General features: G+C 51.9%; 1 protein-coding gene across 1 annotated transcript; it reads left to right on the top strand.

Moving 5' to 3' along the window:
• The first annotated feature begins 221 nt into the window (after positions 1–221).
• On the top strand, positions 222–23672 carry CCT7 (chaperonin containing TCP1 subunit 7). The gene is made up of 12 exons (XM_088458856.1): positions 222–382; positions 7483–7636; positions 10407–10513; positions 10931–11056; positions 11222–11274; positions 11364–11535; positions 11617–11781; positions 18023–18211; positions 18562–18659; positions 22164–22296; positions 22386–22592; positions 23075–23672. The coding sequence occupies exons 1-12, from the start codon at positions 377–379 to the stop codon at positions 23291–23293; spliced, it is 1629 nt and encodes a 542-aa protein (XP_088314982.1). The 5' UTR covers positions 222–376; the 3' UTR covers positions 23294–23672.
• The last annotated feature ends 1604 nt before the right edge of the window (positions 23673–25276 follow it).

The following is a 25276-nucleotide window of genomic DNA, read 5'->3' as shown; positions in this document are numbered from 1 at the left end:
AGCGTCCCTCAGGGTGTACCAATATGGCGGCCTGCGACCTCATTAACGTCCTTTTTTGCGGTTCACAACGAGGAGAGCAGTAGGGTGACAGACCAGCCAATCAACATGCGAGAAAGGCGGGCTGCGGGGGCGGTGGCTTACGATTTGCCGGACTGCATTCCGCCTTTCTCGCATATTTATTGGTTGGTCCGTCAACCTACCAGACCAATCAGCGGTTCTCTCCCACTCCCGGGGCGTGGTCGGCGTGGTCTCCATGGGAGCAGCGTACAGTCCCGCCCAGTGACGGTTGGAAGGTTCCGGAAGGTCTCCGCTGGCTGTCGCGGTGCATTGTGGGAGGTGTAGCCGGCTCCGAGTTCTCTCAGACATCTGACTCAGGATGATGGTGAGTGAGGGGATCCGCTGCCATCCTGCCCGGGGCCCCATCCAACGGGGAACCGGGTGCCACACCCCGGCCCGCGGTCACAGAGGGTTCCCGGAAGGGGCCTGAGGCCGGGCTATGGGGGCACGTGTAACTCCCGGGAGGGTCCCTGCCCCCTAGACTGCTCATCCGTGCCCCTGTGTTACCCCCAGTGTGTCTATATTGCCCCTGTTACCCCCAGTGTGTCTATACTGCCCCTGTGCTCCCAGTATACTGCCTCTATTCCCCCTGTTACCCCCAGTGTGTCTATACTGCCCCTGTGCTCCCAGTATACTGCCTCTATTCCCCCTGTGTTACCCCCAGTGTGTCTATATTGCCCCTGTTACCCCCAGTGTCTATACTGCCCCTGTACTCCCAGTATACTGCCTCTATTCCCCCTGTTACCCCCAGTGTGTCTATACTGCCCCTGTGCTCCCAGTATACTGCCTCTATTCCCCCTGTTACCCCCAGTGTGTCTATACTGCCCCTGTGCTCCCAGTATACTGCCTCTATTCCCCCTGTTACCCCCAGTGTGTCTATACTGCCCCTGTACACCCAGTATACTGCCTCTGTTACCCCCTGTGTCTATACTGCCCCTGTACACCCAGTATACTGCCTCTATTCCCCCTGTTACCCCCAGTGTGTCTATACTGCCCCTGTACTCCCAGTATACTGCCTCTATTCCCCCTGTGTTACCCCCAGTGTGTCTATACTGCCCCTGTACACCCAGTATACTGCCTCTATTCCCCCTGTTACCCCCAGTGTGTCTATACTGCCCCTGTACACCCAGTATACTGCCTCTATTCCCCCAGTGTGTCTATACTGCCCTTGTGCTCCCAGTATACTGCCTCTATTCCCCCTGTTACCCCCAGTGTGTCTATACTGCCCCTGTGCTCCCAGTATACTGCCTCTATTCCCCCTGTGTTACCCCCAGTGTCTATACTGCCCCTGTACTCCCAGTATACTGCCTCTATTCCCCCCAGTGTGTCTATACTGCCTCTAGTCCCCCTGTTACCCCCAGTGTGTCTATACTGTCCCTGTGCTCCCAGTATACTCTCTATTCCCCCTGTTACCCCCAGTGTCTATACTGCCCCTGTGCTCCCAGTATACTGCCTCTATTCCCCCGTGTGTTACCCCCAGTGTGTCTATACTGCCCCTGTACTCCCAGTATACTGCCTCTATTCCCCCTGTGTTACCCCCAGTGTGTCTATACTGCCCCTGTACACCCAGTATACTGCCTCTATTCCCCCTGTTACCCCCAGTGTGTCTATACTGCCCCTGTACACCCAGTATACTGCCTCTATTCCCCCAGTGTCTTTACTGCCCTTGTGCTCCCAGTATACTGCCTCTATTCCCCCTGTTACCCCCAGTGTGTCTATACTGCCCCTGTGCTCCCAGTATACTGCCTCTATTCCCCGTGTGTTACCCCCAGTGTGTCTATACTGCCCCTGTACTCCCAGTATACTGCCTCTATTCCCCCTGTTACCCCCAGTGTGTCTATACTGCCCCTGTGCTCCCAGTATACTGCCTCTATTCCCCCTGTTACCCCCAGTGTGTCTATACTGCCCCTGTACACCCAGTATACTGCCTCTGTTACCCCCTGTGTCTATACTGCCCCTGTACACCCAGTATACTGCCTCTATTCCCCCTGTTACCCCCAGTGTGTCTATACTGCCCCTGTACACCCAGTATACTGCCTCTATTCCCCCAGTGTGTCTATACTGCCCTTGTGCTCCCAGTATACTGCCTCTATTCCCCCTGTTACCCCCAGTGTGTCTATACTGCCCCTGTGCTCCCAGTATACTGCCTCTATTCCCCCTGTGTTACCCCCAGTGTGTCTATACTGCCCCTGTACTCCCAGTATACTGCCTCTATTCCCCCCAGTGTGTCTATACTGCCTCTAGTCCCCCTGTTACCCCCAGTGTGTCTATACTGTCCCTGTGCTCCCAGTATACTCTCTATTCCCCCTGTTACCCCCAGTGTCTATACTGCCCCTGTGCTCCCAGTATACTGCCTCTATTCCCCCGTGTGTTACCCCCAGTGTGTCTATACTGCCCCTGTACTCCCAGTATACTGCCTCTATTCCCCCTGTGTTACCCCCAGTGTGTCTATACTGCCCCTGTACACCCAGTATACTGCCTCTATTCCCCCTGTTACCCCCAGTGTGTCTATACTGCCCCTGTACACCCAGTATACTGCCTCTATTCCCCCAGTGTCTATACTGCCCTTGTGCTCCCAGTATACTGCCTCTATTCCCCCTGTTACCCCCAGTGTGTCTATACTGCCCCTGTGCTCCCAGTATACTGCCTCTATTCCCCCAGTGTCTATACTGCCCTTGTGCTCCCAGTATACTGCCTCTATTCCCCCGTGTTACCCCCAGTGTGTCTATACTGCCCCTGTACTCCCAGTATACTGCCTCTATTCCCCCTGTGTTACCCCCAGTGTGTCTATACTGCCCCTGTACACCCAGTATACTGCCTCTATTCCCCCTGTTACCCCCAGTGTGTCTATACTGCCCCTGTACACCCAGTATACTGCCTCTATTCCCCCAGTGTCTATACTGCCCTTGTGCTCCCAGTATACTGCCTCTATTCCCCCTGTTACCCCCAGTGTGTCTATACTGCCCCTGTGCTCCCAGTATACTGCCTCTATTCCCCGTGTGTTACCCCCAGTGTGTCTATACTGCCCCTGTACTCCCAGTATACTGCCTCTATTCCCCCTGTGTTACCCCCAGTGTGTCTATACTGCCCCTGTACTCCCAGTATACTGCCTCTATTCCCCCCAGTGTGTCTATACTGCCTCTAGTCCCCCTGTTACCCCCAGTGTGTCTATACTGTCCCTGTGCTCCCAGTATACTCTCTATTCCCCCTGTTACCCCCAGTGTCTATACTGCCCCTGTGCTCCCAGTATACTGCCTCTATTCCCCCGTGTTACCCCAGTGTCTATACTGCCCCTGTACTCCCAGTATACTGCCTCTATTCCCCCTGTTACCCCCAGTGTCTATACTGCTCCTGTACTCCCAGTATACTGCCTCTATTCCCCGTTACCCCCAGTGTGTCTATACTGCCCCTGTGCTCTCAGTATACTGCCTCTATTCCCCCTGTTACCCCCAGTTTGTCTATACTGCCCCTGTGCTCCCAGTATACTGCCTCTATTCCCCCTGTTACCCCCAGTGTGTCTATACTGCCCCTGTGCTCCCAGTATACTGCCTCTATTCCCCCTGTTACCCCCAGTGTGTCTATACTGCCCCTGTGCTCCCAGTATACTGCCTCTATTCCCCCTGTGTTACCCCCAGTGTCTATACTGCCCCTGTGCTCCAAGTATACTGCCTCTATTCCCCCTGTTACCCCCAGTGTGTCTATATTGCCCCTGTACTCCCAGTGTACTGCCTCTATTACCCCCAGTGTCTATACTGCCCCTGTACACCCAATATACTGCCTCTATTCCCCCTGTTACCCCCAGTGTGTCTATACTGCCCCTGTACACCCAGTATACTGCCTCTATTCCCCCTGTTACCCCCAGTGTGTCTATACTGCCCCTGTACTCCCAGTATACTGCCTCAATTCCCCCTGTGTTACCCCCAGTGTGTCTATACTGCCCCTGTACTCCCAGTATACTGCCTCTATTCCCCCCAGTGTGTCTATACTGCCCCTGTACTCCCGATATACTGCCTCTATTCCCCGTGTTACCCCCAGTGTGTCTATACTGCCCCTGTGCTCCCAGTATACTGCCTCTATTCCCCGTTACCCCCAGTGTGTCTATACTGCCCCTGTGCTCCCAGTATACTGCCTCTATTCCCCCTGTTACCCCCAGTGTGTCTATACTGCCCCTGTGCTCCCAGTATACTGCCTCTATTCCCCCGGTTCCTTCCAGTGTGTCTATACTGCCCCTGTGCTCCCAGTATACTGCCTCTATTCTCCGTTACCCCCAGTGTCTATACTGCCCCTGTACTTCCAGTATACTGCCTCTATTCCCCCTGTTACCCCCAGTGTGTCTATACTGCCCCTGTACTCCCAGTATACTGCCTCTATTCCCCCTGTTACCCCCAGTGTGTCTATACTGACCCTGTGCTCCCAGTATACTGCCTCTATTCCCCCTGTTACCCCCAGTGTGTCTATACTGACCCTGTACTCCCAGTATACTGCCTCTATTCCCCGTTACCCCCAGTGTGTCTATACTGCCCCTGTGCTCCCAGTATACTGCCTCTATTCCCCGTTACCCCCAGTGTGTCTATACTGCCCCTGTGCTCCCAGTATACTGCCTCTATTCCCCGTTACCCCCAGTGTGTCTATACTGCCCCTGTACTCCCAGTATACTGCCTCTAGTTGGTGTTACTACTGTCATAACCTCACACACCTGCATAATGATATTACAGCAGCAGCAGCTCCTCACTGACACAGCCCGAGCCCTAATCATGTACATCCATTGGTCCTCTGTCATTATTATAAGTAATGTATACTACACATCACGCCACCCTCCACTGCATTGTGTAGTGTGTATGGATGGCACCATGTATTGTCCTTTGCTTCCTGCAGTGTGTACAGTCAGTGCGATGTATCATTCCTTTGTTTCCTGCAGTGTACAGTCAGCACAATGTATAATTCCTTCGCATTGTGCAGTGTGTATGGATGGCACCATGTATTGTCCTTTGCTTCCTGCAGTGTGTACAGTCAGCACAATGTATAATTCCTTCGCATTGTGCAGTGTGTATGGATGGCACCATGTTTTGTCCTTTGCTTCCTGCAGTGTTCAGTCAGCGCAATGTATCATTCCTTCGCATTGTGCAGTGTGTATGGATGGCACCATGTATTGTCCTTTGCTTCCTGCAGTGTGTACAGTCAGCACAATGTATCATTCCTTCGCATCGTGCAGTGTATGGATGGCACCATGTATTGTCCTTTGCTTCCTGCAGTGTACAGTCAGCACAATGTATAATTCCTTCGCATTGTGTATGGATGGCACCATGTTTTGTCTTTTGCTTCCTGCAGTGTGTACAGTCAGCACAATGTATAATTCCTTCGCATCGTGCAGTGTATGGATGGCACCATGTATTGTCCTTTGCTTCCTGCAGTGTACAGTCAGCACAATGTATAATTCCTTCACATTGTGTATGGATGGCACCATGTATTGTCCTTTGCTTCCTGCAGTGTATACAGTCAGCACAATGTATCATTCCTTCGCATCGTGCAGTGTATGGATGGCACCATGTATTGTCCTTTGCTTCCTGCAGTGTGTACAGTCAGCGCGATGTATAATTCCTTCGCATTGTGTAGTGTGTATGGATGGCACCATGTGTTGTCCTTTGCTTCCTGCAGTGTACAGTCAGCACAATGTATAATTCCTTCGCATTGTGCAGTGTGTATGGATGGCACCATGTATTGTCCTTTGCTTCCTGCAGTGTGTACAGTGAGCACAATGTATAATTCCTTCGCATTGTGCAGTGTGTATGGATGGCACCATGTTTTGTCCTTTGCTTCCTGCAGTGTTCAGTCAGCGCAATGTATCATTCCTTCGCATTGTGCAGTGTGTATGGATGGCACCATGTATTGTCCTTTGCTTCCTGCAGTGTGTACAGTCAGCACAATGTATCATTCCTTCGCATCGTGCAGTGTATGGATGGCACCATGTATTGTCCTTTGCTTCCTGCAGTGTACAGTCAGCACAATGTATAATTCCTTCGCATTGTGTATGGATGGCACCATGTTTTGTCTTTTGCTTCCTGCAGTGTGTACAGTCAGCACAATGTATAATTCCTTCGCATCGTGCAGTGTATGGATGGCACCATGTATTGTCCTTTGCTTCCTGCAGTGTACAGTCAGCACAATGTATAATTCCTTCACATTGTGTATGGATGGCACCATGTATTGTCCTTTGCTTCCTGCAGTGTATACAGTCAGCACAATGTATCATTCCTTCACATCGTGCAGTGTATGGATGGCACCATGTATTGTCCTTTGCTTCCTGCAGTGTGTACAGTCAGCGCGATGTATAATTCCTTCGCATTGTGTAGTGTGTATGGATGGCACCATGTGTTGTCCTTTGCTTCCTGCAGTGTATAGTCAGCACAATGTATCATTCCTTCGCATTGTGCAGTGTGTATGGATGGCACCATGTATTGTCCTTTGCTTCCTGCAGTGTACAGTCAGCACAATGTATAATTCCTTCGCATTGTGTATGGATGGCACCATGTTTTGTCCTTTGCTTCCTGCAGTGTGTACAGTCAGCACAATGTATCATTCCTTCGCATTGTGCAGTGTGTATGGATGGCACCATGTTTTGTCCTTTGCTTCCTGCAGTGTACAGTCAGCGCAATGTATCATTCCTTCACATTGTGCAGTGTGTATGGATGGCACCATGTTTTGTCTTTTGCTTCCTGCAGTGTGTACAGTCAGCACAATGTATAATTCCTTCGCATTGTGCAGTGTGTATGGATGACACCATGTATTGTCCTTTGCTTCCTGCAGTGTACAGTCAGCACAATGTATAATTCCTTCGCATTGTGCAGTGTGCATGGATGGCACCATGTATTGTCCTTTGCTTCCTGCAGTGTACAGTCAGCACAATGTATAATTCCTTCGCATTGTGCAGTGTGTATGGATGGCACCATGTATTGTCCTTTGCTTCCTGCAGTGTGTACAGTCAGCGCAATGTATCATTCCTTCGCAGTGTGTATGGATGGCACCATGTATTGTACCTTTGCTTCCTGCAGTGTATACAGGCAGCACAATGTATAATTCCTTCGCATTGTGCAGTGTGTATGGATGCCAACATGTTTTGTCCTTTGCTTCCTGCAGTGTGTACTGTCAGCACAATGTATAATTCCTTCGCATTGTGTATGGATGGCACCATGTATTGTCCTTTGCTTCCTGCAGTGTGTACAGTCAGCGCAATGTATCATTCCTTCGCATCGTGCAGTGGGTATGGGTGTACACATTGTGTACTCGGCGTTACTCGTGCTGTGAGTAATTAGTTCCTAATTGGATGGAGCCCCTAGAGTAGGTAATACTTATGATGACTGACACCCAGCGTGATAAAGGCCCGAGCTGTTGATTAATAGAAGACTTGTTTCCTACCCCTTATTGCAGTCCACACCAGTTATCCTGCTGAAGGAGGGCACGGACACCTCTCAGGGGATCCCTCAGCTTTTGAGTAACATCAGCGCCTGTCAGGTGATCGCGGAAGCCGTGCGCACAACGCTGGGTCCTCGTGGGATGGATAAACTGATCGTAGATGACAGAGGTCAGTGATTTATGTAATATGTTTCTTATATGAAAGAGCTGCAGCTAATGGTCACATCTGCAGGGTTCTCATAGCTTGGGGCATCTGACACGTATGTAGCACCAGCCTCAGTGTACATGTTACATACTAATGGTGCATACACATGGTCAGATATGTCAGATGAATGATTTCAGCCTGTATTAAAATGAATGAAATCGACCAAAACTGACTGCAAACACATCAGATGTCAGATATCGTTATCTTACAGACGGGAACGCGCATCGTTCATTGTTGGACACATGTCAGATTTCTCTTTCAGGTATGAACGATTTTTAAAATCGTTATCGTTCAGATTTGAAGAAAAATCTGACCGTGTATGCACCATAAGGGGTTAATTCAATTAGACGTGACTTAAGCTAGGTACACACCTGACATATATATCTGCAGATAATGGTTGCTCATACTCACTGACCAGCCATCATCTGTCTTCTGGCCATGGGTCCCGCTGGCCGGGGACCTGTCGCACGCCCTCTGTTGCAAGTGACTGGGCGGTCGCCCGTACACAGCACAATGGGCAAATATCTGTGCAGCACAGCCGACGCGATATGTCTGTGAACGACATCGTACAGACGTATAGATGGTTATATGTGGTTTTATGCCGCACTTACGGTACAGCCAGACTCGCAAATGTGTGCCCCTAATGGCGTTGTACAAATATCCACGAGTCAGGAGTGAGATCGGGCAGCAAAGGGGGCAAGTTGTGGGGCTGACGGCAACTCGCCCCTCTCACGGCTAATTGAATTGACCCCTAAGTGTGTCAGTCAGGTGTGTGCAGGGTGTGTAGTCATTGTGCACATTGCCGAAATATATTCAGATAAGGTGGAGCGCAGGAATGGTTGCGTTCTTAGACATTGCAGTTTATTGGGTGATGTGGGGGTGCAGGTCTGTTTGCCATCTGTTTCCCCCAGAATTACTCAGATTTTTGTTGGCACCTGAGTGTGTAGGAAAATGTGCAATTCGGCATTTCCAGGGCGCAATCTGCCCCTACATGAATTGCCCCATTGGGTACCTTTTGGGAACGAGCTACAACTTCTGCTGACATCATTGATTAATAAGAGTTATGTTGTTACTGTTATTGGGGCTTCTTACAAAGTAGGAAACAATCTTTCCCCTTCTCTCCCTAAAGCTGCCCATCCCCTAGCAGACCATAGAAACGACAGAACGATTATGACATTGTAATCTATGTCTGTGATGAGCCTGCACTGAGCGAGCAGTCGTCCAGTGCAGGCTCATCAATCATCTGGCAACATGCTGAACCTGACGTTATCGTCAGGTTGACCAGTGATGTTTGCCCGATGATAGATGTCGTAAACGACCAGCGGCCACGCGCATTGCTGGTCGTTTCCGACTTTAAAGTGCCCGATTTGCGGACAATTTGAAAGCGATTGCACAATAACGACGTCGTTATCGTGCAATCGCCTGTCAACATCGCCTAGTGGATGGGCAGCGTAAGTATAGAGGTCTCTCTGTAAAATCTGTTACAATAAACACGGTGGGGAAAGCTGTGTAACTGTACATAACCCTGGTGCCGTGGAGTAATGTTACAATAAACGCAGTGGGGAAAGCTGTGTAACTGTACATAACCCTGGTGCCGTGGAGTAATGTTACAATAAACGCAGTGGGGAAAGCTGTGTAACTGTACATAACCCTGGTGCCATGGAGTAATGTTACAATAAACGCGGTGGGGAAAGCTGTGTAACTGTACATAACCCTGGTGCCGTGGAGTAATGTTACAATAAACGCGGTGGGGAAAGCTGTGTAACTGTACATAACCCTGGTGCCGTGGAGTAATGTTACAATAAACGCGGTGGGGAAAGCTGTGTAACTGTACATAACCCTGGTGCCGTGGAGTAATGTTACAATAAACGCGGTGGGGAAAGCTGTGTAACTGTACATAACCCTGGTGCCGTGGAGTAATGTTACAATAAACGCGGTGGGAAATCTGTGTAACTGTACATAACCCTGGTGCCATGGAGTAATGTTACAATAAACGCGGTGGGGAAAGCTGTATAACTGTACATAACCCTGGTGCCGTGGCGTAATCTGTGTTAACAATAAACACGGTGGGGAAAGCTGTGTAGCTGTACATAACCCTGGTGCCGTGGACTAATGTTACAATAAACGCGGTGGGGAAAGCTGTGTAACTGTACATAACCCTGGTGCCATGGAGTAATGTTACAATAAACGCAGTGGGGAAAGCTGTGTAACTGTACATAACCCTGGTGCCATGGAGTAATGTTACAATAAACGCGGTGGGGAAAGCTGTGTAACTGTACATAACCCTGGTGCCATGGAGTAATGTTACAATAAACGCGGTGGGGAAAGCTGTGTAACTGTACATAACCCTGGTGCCGTGGACTAATGTTACAATAAACGCGGTGGGGAAAGCTGTGTAACTGTACATAACCCTGGTGCCGTGGCGTAATCTGTGTTACACAGCTTTCCCCACCGTGTTTATTGTAACACAGATTACGCCACGGCACCAGGGTTATGTACAGTTACACAGCTTTCCCCACCGTGTTTATTGTAACACAGATTACGCCATGGCACCAGGGTTATGTACAGTTACACAGCTTTCCCCACCGTGTTTATTGTAACTGTACATAACCCTGGTGCCATGGACTAATGTTACAATAAACGCGGTGGGGAAAGCTGTGTAACTGTACATAACCCTGGTGCCGTGGCGTAATCTGTGTTGCCACTAACATGTGCAATGTACTTTTACTTGTAGGTAAAGCCACTATATCAAACGATGGTGCAACTATTCTGAAGCTCCTCGATGTTGTCCATCCTGCAGCAAAGACCCTTGTGGACATTGCAAAGTCTCAGGATGCAGAGGTAGAGCCTGAACACATGGGAATAGTAACAAGTATGGCAATCATGTCAGCTCACCCCCCTCCTATGAGTGTGTGTGGATCGGTCTGTAGATTTGTGTTTAACCCAAGATCAGAAAGATGAAATGATTTGGGGGAGTGGGCGCACGGTCAGTCGGGATTGTTTGCCAGCGGTGACCTTTGTCCGGCTATAATGGCAGCTCCCTGACAACTCGGTTACACACTGATGATTGGGGAAAAAACTTTTGATCAGACTTATCACTGCCAGTGTTTATACATTGCTGGCGGCCCCCTATAGCGCTGTGTGCTCTGGGGTAATTATGAAACTTTAAGCTGTAAACCCCCGGCTGTGAGGGTGCCTTGCCCCTAATACCCAGTCACTATGGACAATTTGCCAGCTGACACCTACTTGTCTTATTAGGTGGGCGATGGCACAACCTCGGTAACACTCCTGGCAGCTGAATTCATGAAACAAGTGAAGCCGTACGTGGAGGAAGGGCTTCATCCACAGATCATCATCCGGGCTTTCTCCACCGCCACACAGCTCGTGAGTATTGGCTCTGCGTCACGGCCGGCAGAATAGGCTCCTTCCATTCCATAGCCATGCCCCTGTGCCACCTTACCCGACATCTCCCAGACTGCTTCCCAGCTTACATCGCATGCTGCCCAATTACCGCCCTGTCTGACGGGTTTTTATTCTAATTTCTTCCAGGCAGTCAGTAAAATTAAGCAGATTGCCGTCACCGTGAAGAAAGAGGACAAAGCGTGAGTATTGTTTGTAATTCAGGTGTAACAGTAGAGTAATATAGTAACATGCTTTGCACCTTCTAAGTGTGACCATTATATCTGCTTAGAGAACAGCGCCATCTGCTGGAGAAGTGCGCGGCCACAGCCCTGAGCTCCAAGCTGATTGCTTTGCAGAAAGACTTCTTCGCCAAGATGGTGGTGGATGCTGTGTCCTTGTTAGATGATCTGCTGCAGCTCAAGATGATTGGGATCAAGAAAGTCCAGGGAGGGGCTCTAGAGGTGTGTGCGGCAGACTACGCTTTGTGACGCCCCTGCTCCTCTCGCTTCTCCGCGGCTGTTACTGACTCTCTTCCTGTGCAGGAATCTCACCTGGTGGCCGGAGTCGCCTTCAAGAAGACCTTCTCCTATGCTGGCTTTGAGATGCAGCCCAAGAAGTACGAGTCCCCTAAGATCGCTCTGCTGAACGTGGAGCTGGAGCTGAAGGCGGAGAAAGACAATGCAGAGGTCCGGGTCAACAACGTGACGGTGAGCCATGAACTCCTCATATTCACAACGATCAGTCTGTTTCTACTTCAGGGTCCATAGGGGGTCCACAGGGTTGACCTTGGGGTATAGCTGGATCTGGATCCACGGGCACCACGCAGTTAAAGCTTTGCTGCTCCCAGGATGCACTTGGGTCCGTCCTCCTCTATACCCCGCCCCGGCCACAGGCACCTCAGTTTTAGTTGGTGCCCGGCCGGAGTCGGGTCACCCTGTCGCAGTGGGGCTGCAGGAGCAGCCCCTAAGCTTTATTTTAAAAGAGAAATTTTTTATTTTTTTCTTCTTTTTTTTTTTTTACACTTTTAGAGCGGCAGCATCAGACTGTCCTTTAGGACGTCCACGCTGCCGCTCCTTCTCCCCGCTGGCGCCGCGACGCCAGTACAGCTCTGGGGATCGCGGCGGGACCCCAGAGCCTGTACTAGCCGGGCTCTGGGGACTCCCTTGACTGCTGCCGGACGCGACGGGGATCAGGTAAGCCGCGGGTCGCCGCGTGCGGCGGCCCGCGGATACTTTAATGCAGTCAGGAGCCTCCGGTCTCTGGGGACAGACCGGAGGCGCTAGCGGCGGCGGCGGGCTCCCCCTCATTTGAGGAATACCCCGCGTGTCCGCTAGACCACCAGGGTATCAGGCTGGTAGCGGGACCGGCAACCCGGGGGTTAATTGCTAGCCAGGGGAGGCAGCCTTCCCTGTCTAGCGGCTCCTCCCCTCAGCTCAGCGCGCCTTTCAACTAGCAGTCTGGCGTCGCTGAGCTGCTCTTATCTCTCGGCCACTCCTCCTCTGAGGTCTCCGGCGGCCATCTTTACTGGCACATCGCAGACTCCCAGGCGGTATCAAGTGGACCGGTCCCCCTGTGTACCTCTCCCCTGCTAAAGGACAGTGTACACAGCGCTATAGCCCTCCCAGACACTGAATCTGGGCGGTTGATTGTAGCGGAAGGTGCAGTGAGTATAACTGTTCTGCATTGTATGTGACTATTGCTAGTGCTGCCTGTCTGTGACTTATTCTCCTTACTGTCAGCTTATAACTATCCCTTTCCTTCTCCTACGGCCCGGCAGGTGTGTGGGGGAAGGGCGTTTTTCTGAGACCCTCACATATATAAAACACGTATTTGTGGGGTCAGTCACATACTGTTGTGTGCTACACAGTACCATTTCTGGGCTGTTGTTTCGCATACTGGTGAGTGCGCGGGTGTTAAAACCGTAATTCCTCTGGTGATACCTATTTCTTGTGTATTTACGGTATCATGTCGGATGAGGAGACTGAGCGCTCTGTGGCTCCTGTGTTATTTTCCTGCAGACGCTGTGCTGCTGGAGTTGATGGGGAGGACTTATCTCAGGATGGTCTATGCGGGCGGTGCCAGCTGGTACCGGGCCCCTCCAACCCCCCTGTATCACAGGACCCTCCTTGGGCGATGTTTTCACAGCTGCTGGCGTCTATTGCGGACCGGTTATCGGTCCCATCAGCGGTCCCTTCTAGGGCGTTACCGCAGCCCACCATCTCCCATTCCCCGAGGGTTCCACAAATGTTGCGGTCTTCCCCCGGGGCCCAGACTGTGGGTCCTTACTCAGGACTGCCTGTGTATGTGCAGTCTTCCCCAGGGACGTGTCAGTCTGTAGTGCCTTTGCAGAGTGTTGCTCCGACGGCTCCTCCGCCTTGGGTGGATGTTCTATCCAGCTCCGTACAGAGTCTGGCGGCTTCATCCTCGGCGTTTCAGTCTATGTTGCAAGGGGATGTGCCACCAAGGGTGTCTAAACGTCCGGTTGTGAGTTCACTAGCTGCGCAGTTGTCGGACTCGGAAGTGTCCTCAGATGATGGAGAAATCCATGAGGACTCTGACTCTGATGTCATGGGGCAGGAGGTGGAAGCTAAGTCCTCCATTAATGTTCCAGCCTTAGTTAGGGCGGTGCGGGCTATCCTACATGTTGAGGATGATGCGCCGGCTCCTAGGTCGAAGTTTCCTAATTTTAAAAAGGCCAAGGTGACCTCAACTGTGTTCCCCCTGTCTGATCAATTATCGGATCATATGGCGGCGGCCTGGCAATTACCTAGTAAGAGGTTCCATCCACAGAAAAGGTTGGCGGCGAACTATCCTTTTCCTGAAGCTCATTGCAGGAAATGGGAAACTCCGCCGGCGGTGGATTCCCACGTTACCCGCTTGATCAAAAGCGCGACGTTGCCATTGCCGTCTATCTCCTCTTTGAAGGATCCCACGGACAGGAAGGTGGAGACTTGTTTAAAGTCCATTTATTCTCTTTCCGGGGCGGTGGCTCGCCCGTCCATGGCTATCTCCTGGGTGGCTAAAGCCATTGAGGCATGCGCCAATGCCTTGGAGGATACCTTTCCTGATGAGGCTCCGGATATCCAGAGAGCGTTAGTGGGACAGATGCGGGATGCAGCTTCCTATATTGGGGAAGCGTCTTTGGATGCCAGCCTGCTCACTTCTAGGGTGTCGGCTGCAGCGGTATCTGCTCGGCGCTCCCTGTGGCTGAGGTCCTGGAGGGCTGATGCAGATTCAAAAAAGGGTCTGGAGGCTTTGCCTTTTAATGGTGATTTACTATTTGGTCCGGATTTGGACAGAATAGTGGATACTTTGGCTAAGTCCAAGTCGGCTTTTCTCCCTTCGGCCTCTGCGCCGGCTAAGGTGAGGAGCTCTGCCTTTCGGTCCTTTCGGGTTCAGGGTAAGGCCAAGGGCCAGTCCTTCCCGAGACATTCGGCGACCAAGGCCGCACCCAAGCCCAAGAAGCAGGCATGGAGTGCTCGGCGCCCTTCTTCCAAGCAGGAGGATAAGCCTGCTGCCTGATGGGACGGGCCTCTCTCTGGGGGACCCCAGAGTGGGAGGCCGACTTCTCCAATTCGCCCAGTGTTGGCACAATACCACCACGGATGCCTGGGTTCGAGAAGTAGTCTCTCAGGGGTACGCCCTGTCTTTTCGGTTCAGGCCGCCCCACCAGTTTTTCTGTACGAGTCCTTCTCTGGACAAGACCAAAGCTGGTCAGATTCAGGTAGCTATAGAATCCTTGCTACAAGCAGGGGTCATTGTTCCCGTTCCGCAGTCTCAGCGCGGGACGGGGTACTATTCTACTCTGTTTCTGGTACAGAAACCCAATGGTTCTCATCGCCCTATCCTGAATTTGAAGTCTCTGAACAGATACCTCAGAGTTCCCAGGTTCAGGATGGAAACGTTACGTTCCATCATTCTGGCGATGGAACCCGGGGATTATATGGTCTCCCTCGATATCCAGGACGCATATCTCCATGTGCCCATAGCACCGGCACATCAGCGGTATCTGAGGTTTGCTATCCTGAAACATCACTACCAATTTCGGGCGTTGCCTTTTGGCCTTTCCACGGCTCCGAGGGTGTTCACCAAGGTGATGGCGGTTATGGCTGCCCACCTTCGGGGTCAGGGTCTACGTCTGTTGCCGTACCTGGACGATCTTCTGCTGCTGGCGAGCTCCCCGGAGGTGCTTCTTCGACATCTCCACCTGACCATTGCTTGTCTTCAAGCACACGGGTGGTTGATAAACTGGAAGAAGTCCTCCCTGATTCCATCACAGCGGATGGTTCATTTGGGAGCCCTGCTGGATTCTCGTCAGCAGCGGATTTTCCTGACTCCAGAGAAGGTCTCCTCCCTGCAGCTGCGGATACACAGTTGCCTGAGCAGTTGCCGCCTGTCGGTCCATTCAGCTATGAGAGTTCTGGGGTCCATGGTGTCGACATTCGACATGGTGGAATTTGCCCAGTTCCATTCCCGGCCCCTGCAGGGGCTGATTCTATCGGAATGGAACGGGTTACCTCACCGGATCCGCTCTCAGATGCTGGTGTTGTCCGCGGAGGTTCGGCAGTCTTTGGCTTGGTGGCTTCAGACGGTGCATCTGGTCGAGGGGCGCTCCTTTTGGATCCCGGACTGGGTCCTGCTCACGACGGATGCCAGTCTTCGGGGTTGGGGGGCAGTGACCGGCTCATTATCGCTTCAAGGTCGTTGGTCCGCGGAAGAAGCACTTCTCCCCATCAACATCCTGGAACTGCGGGCTGTGTACAGGGCCCTGCAGTCGTCCGGCCCCGCTCTTCACGGAAGGGCGGTTCAGGTGCAGTCCGACAACGCCACCACGGTGGCGTACATCAACCACCAAGGGGGAACTCGCAGTCGGGCAGCAATGTCGGAGGTGTCTCGCATTCTTGCTTGGGCGGAGTGTCATGTTCCAGCGATCTCGGCAGTCTTCATTCCCGGAGTCCTCAATTGGGAGGCGGACTTCCTCAGCCGTCACGATGTGCATCCCGGGGAATGGTCGCTTCACCCAGAGGTGTTTCAGCTACTCGTGGACAGGTGGGGGCTGCCGGAGCTGGACTTGATGGCCTCCCGTCACAATCACAAGTTGCCCGTTTACGGGTCAAGGACAAGAGACGCAGGCGCCTGTCTGGTAGACGCTCTGTCGGTGAAATGGACGTTTCACCTGGCGTATCTGTTTCCTCCGATATCCTTACTTCCTCGGGTTCTGCGGAAATTCAAGCAGGACGGCGGCACGCTCGTGCTGGTGGCTCCGGCGTGGCCCAGACGTCCTTGGTACTCCGATCTGAGGTGCCTCTCCATCGACGCTCCGTACCTTCTTCCTCAGCGTCGGGACCTGTTGTCTCAGGGGCCCTGCCTTTACCCGGATCTGGGTCGGCTGTCTTTGACGGCGTGGCTCTTGAGACAGCCGTCTTGAGGTCTAGGGGTTTCTCCAGTTCAGTGATTGGTACCATGCTTAGGGCACGCAAGCCTGCCTCCGCGCGGATTTACCACAGGGTGTGGCGCACTTATTTTCAATGGTGTGAATCCAGAAACTATGATCCGCAGGTGTTCCGGGTTTCCAGAATCTTGGAATTTCTTCAATCGGGTTTGGACCTCGGCTTACGCCTGGCCTCTCTGAAGGTTCATGTGTCTGCTTTGTCCGTGTGGTTTCAGCGACGGATTGCTACACTGCCAGACGTTCACACCTTTTTCCAAGGTGTTCTCAGGATCCAGCCTCCCTTCGTGCCTCCGGTGGCTCCGTGGGACTTGACGGTGGTACTGAGGGTCTTGCAGGGTCCTCCTTTTGAGCCGCTTGAGTCGGTGGAGCTCAAGTGGCTGACGTTTAAGACCATTTTTCTCCTGGCAATTGCTTCGGCCAGGAGGGTTTCAGAATTGGGGGCGCTTTCCTGTCGCCCTCCTTTTCTGATTTTTCACCAGGACAGGGCAGTGCTCCGCACGCGTCCTGAGTTTTTGCCCAAAGTGGTTTCAAAGTTCCACATTAATCAGGAACTTGTTGTGCCAGCTTTTCAGTCACCTGATCTTTCGGCTGGTGAGGCTTCCTTGGATGTGGTCCGGGCACTTAGAATCTATGTGGACCGGACTGCTTCGGTTAGGAAGTCTGATTCTTTGTTTGTCCTCTTTGGTTTTCACAAGAGGGGTTGGCCTGCCAACAAGCAAACGATAGCCCGTTGGCTTCGTTCAGTTATTTGTGAGGCTTATGCGCAGGAGGGTTTACCTGTGCCAGCCTCTGTTAAGGCTCATTCCACTCGTTCTGTGGGTCCCTCTTGGGCTGCTAGACGTGGCGCCTCCGCTGTTCAGCTGTGTAAGGCGGCTACTTGGTCTTCAATTCAGACGTTTTTGAGGTTTTATGCGTTTGACACCTTCGCCTCTCAGGATGCATCCTTTGGGCGCCGGGTACTCCTTTCAGCACAGGAGCGTCCCCGCCCTTAGTTGAACTGCTTTGGGACATCCCCAAGGTCAACCCTGTGGACCCCCTATGGACCCTGAAGTAGAAAACAAGAGATATGGTAAGAACTTACCTTTGTTATCTCTGTTTCTACGAAGTCCATAGGGTCCACAGGGCGCCCGCCCTGACGCACCTGGCTTCAATTGGGCTGTGTGGCTGGTCACCGGTTTTCCGTCTCCCATTTCTGTGAGTATGGTTTCTTGTGTGTTCCAGTCTTCCTTCTCTCTGTTTAGTCTCCTCCTCCGGCCTTAGCTGCTTACCAACTGAGGTGCCTGTGGCCGGGGCGGGGTATAGAGGAGGACGGACCCAAGTGCATCCTGGGAGCAGCAAAGCTTTAACTGCGTGGTGCCCGTGGATCCAGATCCAGCTATACCCCAAGGTCAACCCTGTGGACCCTATGGACTTCGTAGAAACAGAGATAACAAAGGTAAGTTCTTACCATATCTCTTGTTATCACAGAGCGTCCTAATAACCTCTCCATATCACAGGAATACCAGGCCATTGTAGATGCCGAGTGGAACATCCTCTACGACAAACTGGAGAAGATTTCTAAGTCTGGAGCCAAGGTCGTCCTGTCCAAGCTTCCCATTGGGGATGTGGCCACACAGTTCTTTGCTGACCGAGACATGTTCTGTGCTGGCAGGGTACCTGAGGAGGACCTCAAGAGGACCATGATGGTAGGAAATGGCAATGGTATCCGTGTGTGGCTGGTGGAGATGTTAGTGATATAGGGTGTCTCCCAGTTGTTGGGGTTTTGTTTGTTTTTTGTATAACTTTTATTTAATCTGATCACTCTATGAAGGTTTGCGCCCATCGCTTCCTATAATAGTGCTGGTCACATGATCATGTCTCTGTGTCATGTGACTGGGCAGTCCAGCAATTTATTCTCCCTGGCATATAACTATAAATGCAGCTGCCACCCCCTTGCCCAGACCACTGTAACAGGTTCCCCAGCTGTACCCAGTACCCCAGCTTGCGTATTGCGTAGACATAAAGGTTTGTGGCTAATTGTGCTGTTCCTCCCCAGGCCTGCGGGGGCTCCATCCAGACCAGTGTGAACTCCCTGTCTGACGATGTGCTGGGACAGTGCTCTCTGTTTGAGGAGAGTCAGGTTGGTGGAGAGAGGTGAGCTCTATCATCACGTGACATAACTAACATACACTATGGGGGAGAGTTGTCAAACCTAAAGAGGACCGTGTTATAGGCGGTATTGGGCTACAGGTGATTTATCTTCTATCTATTACTGATTAGAATGTTTATACAATGTACTGTATCCAATGTGTTGAAAAATTCAAATAAAAACATAAAAAAACAAATCCTAAAGAGGACAAGTGGAGGCGTTGCCTGTGGCACCCAGTCAGCTCGTAGCTATCCGTTATCTATTGCATTCTATAATGGTGCGTACACACTACACTATGTGCTCCCTGAGCGATATCGTCTAGTGTGTCCCCGGCAGGGTGCGCTCAATGTCGTTCATGACATAGAGCACAGCCGTTGAACGATATCATTAACGATATCGTTCAGCGCCGGGCTCTCTCCCCCATTCCCCAACATGCAGCAACCTGACGAGATCGTCAGGTTGGCCTGCATGTCAGCCCGATGAACGATTATGACGAACGACCCGCGGGAACGTGCGTCGTCGTTATCGTTCATCGTTTTGGGGTTAAAAATGGACGATAAAGTGGACGACTGAACGCTAACGATATCGTTATCGTTCAGTCGTCCACTTTATCGCCCAGTGTGTACGCACCTTAAGATGACAGCTAGAAGCTGGTTGCTATGGGCAACTACGCCACCTCTCCTCTTTAGAAGGTATGATAAATCTCTCCCAGGGGCACACCTCCCAGCTTGTTACAAGTCTAAAGCATGTGCCTGCAAAAGGGGGTGGGGCTTTGTGCTAGGTAGGCCACGCCCATGTGACATTTTGAGGACATGGCCGCCTGTTGCCAGTGAGACATAGGGACAATGCCCAAAAAGCGGGACTGTCCTGCTGAAATTGGGATGGGTACAGCTTCCCAAACGTCACCTTTTACCCCCAGGCATTAGGAATACCCATGCTTGAGTCCAGATGGTTGAATTAAATTGAATGACATACTAGTCACCTGTGCTCAAGCATGGATATCCTTTAAAACCTGGATTGTAATGGCAGAGTTTTGGGAAATTGCCCCATGGGTTATCCTAGATATGTGATGTATTGGGGTGGGGGGATTACTCCCAGAGCAGCACATGTCTGTTAGACTGGAAGGAATAATTGTTCTATGTTGCTTCCATTGTCCGTCCATTATAAAGCATCCGTCAGCCTTCAATATGATTATCTGCAAGGTGTGGTGGCCAGCTGTCCATTCCCAGTCCTCCCCCAGCGTTGGCCTGATCAGTGTATTACTGCTGTGTAACCGGCTTCTGTCACTACTGTCCAGGTCACATGGTCATTCCTAGTCCTCCTCCCCCAGCGTTGGCCTGATCAGTGTATTACTGCTGTGTAACCCGCTTCTGTCACACTACTGTCCAGGTCACATGGTCATTCCTAGTCCTCCTCCCCCAGCGTTGGCCTGATCAGTGTATTACTGCTGTGGAACCCGCTTCTGTCACACTACTGTCCAGGTCACATGGTCATTCCTAGTCCTCCTCCCCCAGCGTTGGCCTGATCAGTGTATTACTGCTGTGGAACCGGCTTCTGTCACTACTGTCCAGGTCACATGGTCATTCCTAGTCCTCCTCCCCTAGCGTTGGCCTGATCAGTGTATTACTGCTGTGGAACCGGCTTCTGTCACTACTGTCCAGGTCACATGGTCATTCCTAGTCCTCCTCCCCTAGCGTTGGCCTGATCAGTGTATTACTGCTGTGTAACCGGCTTCTGTCACTACTGTCCAGGTCACATGGTCATTCCTAGTCCTCCTCCCCCAGCGTTGGCCTGATCAGTGTGTTACTGCTGTGTAACCCGCTTCTGTCACACTACTGTCCAGGTCACATGGTCATTCCTAGTCCTCCTCCCCCAGCGTTGGCCTGATCAGTGTATTACTGCTGTGGAACCCGCTTCTGTCACACTACTGTCCAGGTCACATGGTCATTCCTAGTCCTCCTCCCCCAGCGTTGGCCTGATCAGTGTATTACTGCTGTGGAACCGGCTTCTGTCACTACTGTCCAGGTCACATGGTCATTCCTAGTCCTCCTCCCCTAGCGTTGGCCTGATCAGTGTATTACTGCTGTGTAACCGGCTTCTGTCACTACTGTCCAGGTCACATGGTCATTCCTAGTCCTCCTCCCCCAGCGTTGGCCTGATCAGTGTGTTACTGCTGTGTGACTGGCTTCTGTCACTACTGTCCAGGTCACATGGTCATTCCTAGTCGTCCTCCCCCAGCGTTGGCCTGATCAGTGTGTTACTGCTGTGTGACTGGCTTCTGTCACTACTGTCCAGGTCACATGGTCATTCCTAGTCCTCCTCCCCCAGCGTTGGCCTGATCAGTGTATTACTGCTGTGGAACCCGCTTCTGTCACTACTGTCCAGGTCACATGGTCATTCCTAGTCCTCCTCCCCTAGCGTTGGCCTGATCAGTGTATTACTGCTGTGTGACCGGCTTCTGTCGCACTACTGTCCAGGTCACATGGTCATTCCTAGTCCTCCTCCCCCAGCGTTGGCCTGATCAGTGTATTACTGCTGTGGAACCGGCTTCTGTCACTACTGTCCAGGTCACATGGTCATTCCTAGTCCTCCTCCCCTAGCGTTGGCCTGATCAGTGTATTACTGCTGTGGAACCGGCTTCTGTCACTACTGTCCAGGTCACATGGTCATTCCTAGTCCTCCTCCCCTAGCGTTGGCCTGATCAGTGTATTACTGCTGTGTAACCGGCTTCTGTCACTACTGTCCAGGTCACATGGTCATTCCTAGTCCTCCTCCCCCAGCGTTGGCCTGATCAGTGTGTTACTGCTGTGTAACCCGCTTCTGTCACACTACTGTCCAGGTCACATGGTCATTCCTAGTCCTCCTCCCCCAGCGTTGGCCTGATCAGTGTATTACTGCTGTGGAACCGGCTTCTGTCACTACTGTCCAGGTCACATGGTCATTCCTAGTCCTCCTCCCCTAGCGTTGGCCTGATCAGTGTATTACTGCTGTGTGACCGGCTTCTGTCACTACTGTCCAGGTCACATGGTCATTCCTAGTCCTCCTCCCCCAGCGTTGGCCTGATCAGTGTGTTACTGCTGTGTGACTGGCTTCTGTCACTACTGTCCAGGTCACATGGTCATTCCTAGTCCTCCTCCCCCAGCGTTGGCCTGATCAGTGTGTTACTGCTGTGTGACTGGCTTCTGTCACTACTGTCCAGGTCACATGGTCATTCCTAGTCCTCCTCCCCCAGCGTTGGCCTGATCAGTGTATTACTGCTGTGGAACCCGCTTCTGTCACTACTGTCCAGGTCACATGGTCATTCCTAGTCCTCCTCCCCTAGCGTTGGCCTGATCAGTGTATTACTGCTGTGTGACCGGCTTCTGTCGCACTACTGGCCAGGTCACATGGTCATTCCTGGTCCTCCTCCCCCAGCGTTGGCCTGATCAGTGTATTACTGCTGTGTAACCCGCTTCTGTCACTACTGTCCAGGTCACATGGTCATTCCTTCCTTCCTGTACTCCCCTCAGGTACAACTTCTTCACTGGCTGCCCAAAGGCCAAGACCTGCACCCTGATACTGAGAGGTGGCGCTGAGCAGTTCATGGAGGAGACTGAGAGATCGCTGCATGATGCCATCATGATTGTGCGGAGAGCCATCAAGGTATCTGCGTATTCTCTGTATACCCGTCCCGTAGGCAGATCCCTTGCTGGGAATGTGTTCTGTGCATTAATGCCGCATTGTCTCTGCAGAACGACTCTGTTGTTGCTGGTGGCGGCGCCATTGAGATGGAACTTTCCAAGTACTTGAGGGATTACTCCAGGACCATCCCTGGCAAGCAGCAGCTCCTCATTGGCTCCTACGCAAAAGCCCTTGAGATCATCCCCCGGCAGCTCTGTGACAATGCTGGGTTCGATGCCACCAACATCCTGAACAAGCTGAGAGCTAAACATGCCCAGGTGAGCAGTATGACTTTCCCTGCGTCCTATCCCCGCCCCTGTCACGCCGTGCCACATTATCAGACAATGTGTGGTTTCTGCCAGTCTGCTGCCCGTTCCCCCTCTGCGCAGACATTGTGTGCTCTCCGGTGTGCGGTTTCTCTTCCCTATATTTATATCACAATTCTGAGCCTGGTTTTTGTCTGATCTGCCCGGCCACGTGTAACGTGGGCACGGATCTAGTGACATAGACCTTTTACCCAGCGCCACTAGGCTGGCGGCGGGCGCCCTGCTCTCTGTAGGCTGGCGGCCTACTCTCTCTGCGTAGGCTTGCGGCGGCGGGCGACCTGCTCTCCCTGTAGGTCACCTGCACATCTCATTACCTTTCTTTCCTGCCAGAGATAAATGTCAGTGTGATGTCTGGCTCTGCTGCTGGCCCCCAGTGGCTGATCATACCCAAATAACCCCATGTATTTCCTGTCCTAACGCTGTGATGTTTTCAGGGCGGGATGTGGTACGGCGTGGACGTGAACAATGAAGACATAGCCGATAACTTTGAAGCCTTTGTCTGGGAACCATCTATCGTCAGGATCAATGCTTTGACCGCAGCCTCCGAAGCCGCCTGCCTCATCCTGTCCGTAGATGAGACCATCAAGAACCCTCGCTCCAGTATGGACGGAGCTCCAGCCGGCCGAGGTCGGGGGAGGCCGCACCAGCACTAAGCCAGCCTGACGTGCGGTCCTCACACGAGTACTGATTGGTAGAGGAACTGTGGGGGGGGTGGTCTGCAGGGGAGGATGGGGGTTACACCGTGAGCAGGTAGCATCATATGCATACAGAATTAGTTAAGAGAACATCACTGAAGAGCCTGGTGATCGCGGTCTCACGTTGTCGCATGTAGGGCAGTTGCTGCATCTTCTCCATGTGAGCGTTAGAGGAGGGGAGAGGCGGATCAGTGTTCCCATCCCCCCCCCCTGCAGGACCGTGTCTTCACTCATAAGGCCCTGTTGGTTTCCTGAAGGGGGTGTCCCCGGTTTTGTTACTGTATTTATTTTCTCTGAACAAAAGCAACTAAAGAAAAATAAAACGCACTTCACTGAATTTCTCGCGTATTACTGACTGAGAACGCGGCATCTTGTACATCGGGGAGGGGTGAGTGTGTACCCTCCCTCTTACATGGCTATTGGAATGGAGTCTTTAAGGGTTACAGTAGAGATCCCTAATTTGTTCCATACTGTAGCAGACCCTCCCAAATGTTATACGGGAGCCATTTGTTACAGAGCAGACCTGAATAGTACTTCCTAATCCTCTATATGACATAATCTCCCATATACAGGTTGTTACACTCTAATGGCCCCAAAGTTTTTCTTCAAAATGTTTTTTATTTCTTGTTTTCACTATAATGAATACAGTAGATTGTATAAACCTACAAGAGAAAAAATTTAAATAGGGGAGACTCACCAACTGCCAGGGAGGATGTAACCAGTGAGGGTGGCAGTGAGGATGTAACCAGTGAGGGTGTAACCAGTGAGGGTGGCAGTGAGGATGTAACCAGTGAGGGTGGCAGTGAGGATGTAACCAGTGAGGGTGGCAGTGAGGATGTAACCAGTGAGGGTGGCAGTGAGGATGTAACCAGTGAGGGTGGCAGTGAGGATGTAACCAGTGAGGGTGGCAGTTGGTGAGGTTCCGCTGAATTTTGTGCTGCAGCCCCACCTGTGGAGCTATCGCTGCTAGTCAGGTATTCCTGCTCCTGACGGTGGTGTGTACTGAGGTCGTCCACATTCATGGTGAGTTACATGCTGAAGATGAACCGGTACACAGCTAAACAAGGCGTAGAAGGGAGAGTGTACCGCAACAAGCCACGGACTCTTGGCACTGAGGGAAAACATTCAGCGGGATAATGAGACACTGACTCCCAATACTTTGATTTAAAACCTTCCGTGACACGTTCAAACTGGCCTGGATGCTAACGGCGAACACGTCCATCACTTGCGATGACTTACTCATGTTTCTCATAGACCAAGGTATGTCTGTGTCACATTTCACTAAATTACATCCGTTATAAGAACAACTTTGGGGCCAATAGCGAGTGACATACCCTTTATTATACAGGAGCCATTATCTACAGAGCAGAGCTGCATAGTCCTTCCTAATGCTCTATATAGTATAATCTCCCATTTCTACTTCAGGGTCCATAGGGGGTCCACAGGGTTGACCTTGGGGTATAGCTGGATCTGGATCCATGGGCACCACGCAGTTAAAGCTTTAGCTGCTCCCAGGATGCACTTGGGTCCGTCCTCCTCTATACCCCGGCCACAGCACCTCAGTTTGAGTTGGTGCCCGGCCGGAGTCGGGTCACCTGCGCAGGGGGGCTGCAGGAGCAGCCCCCAAAAGCTTTCTATTTTTATTAAAAAAAAAAAAAAAAAGCCTGTTAGATTTATTTTAAAACAGAGGCTCTAGTGTGGCAGCGACGGGCTGTCTATACAGACGCCCACGCTGCCGCTCTCCTTCCCCGCTGGCGCCGCGACGCCAGTACTGCGCTGGGGATCGCGGCGGGAGGCCAGAGTCCGTACTAGCCGGACTCTGGGTCCCTCCCTGGACTGCTGCCGGAGTCGCCGGGGACAAGGTAAGCCGCGAGTCGCCGATTAGCGGCGGCTCGCGGGTTTTGCCTGCAGATGCAGTCCTTTGCCCCCGGTCCTAGGGGA

The sequence above is a fragment of the Taudactylus pleione genome, unplaced genomic scaffold, assembly GCF_031769625.1.
Source record: "Taudactylus pleione unplaced genomic scaffold, aTauple2 ptg000861l, whole genome shotgun sequence".
Classification (NCBI taxonomy): domain Eukaryota; kingdom Metazoa; phylum Chordata; class Amphibia; order Anura; family Myobatrachidae; genus Taudactylus; species Taudactylus pleione.
Note: the sequence above shows the minus strand (reverse complement) of the source record. Positions and strands in the feature narration are given on the sequence as shown.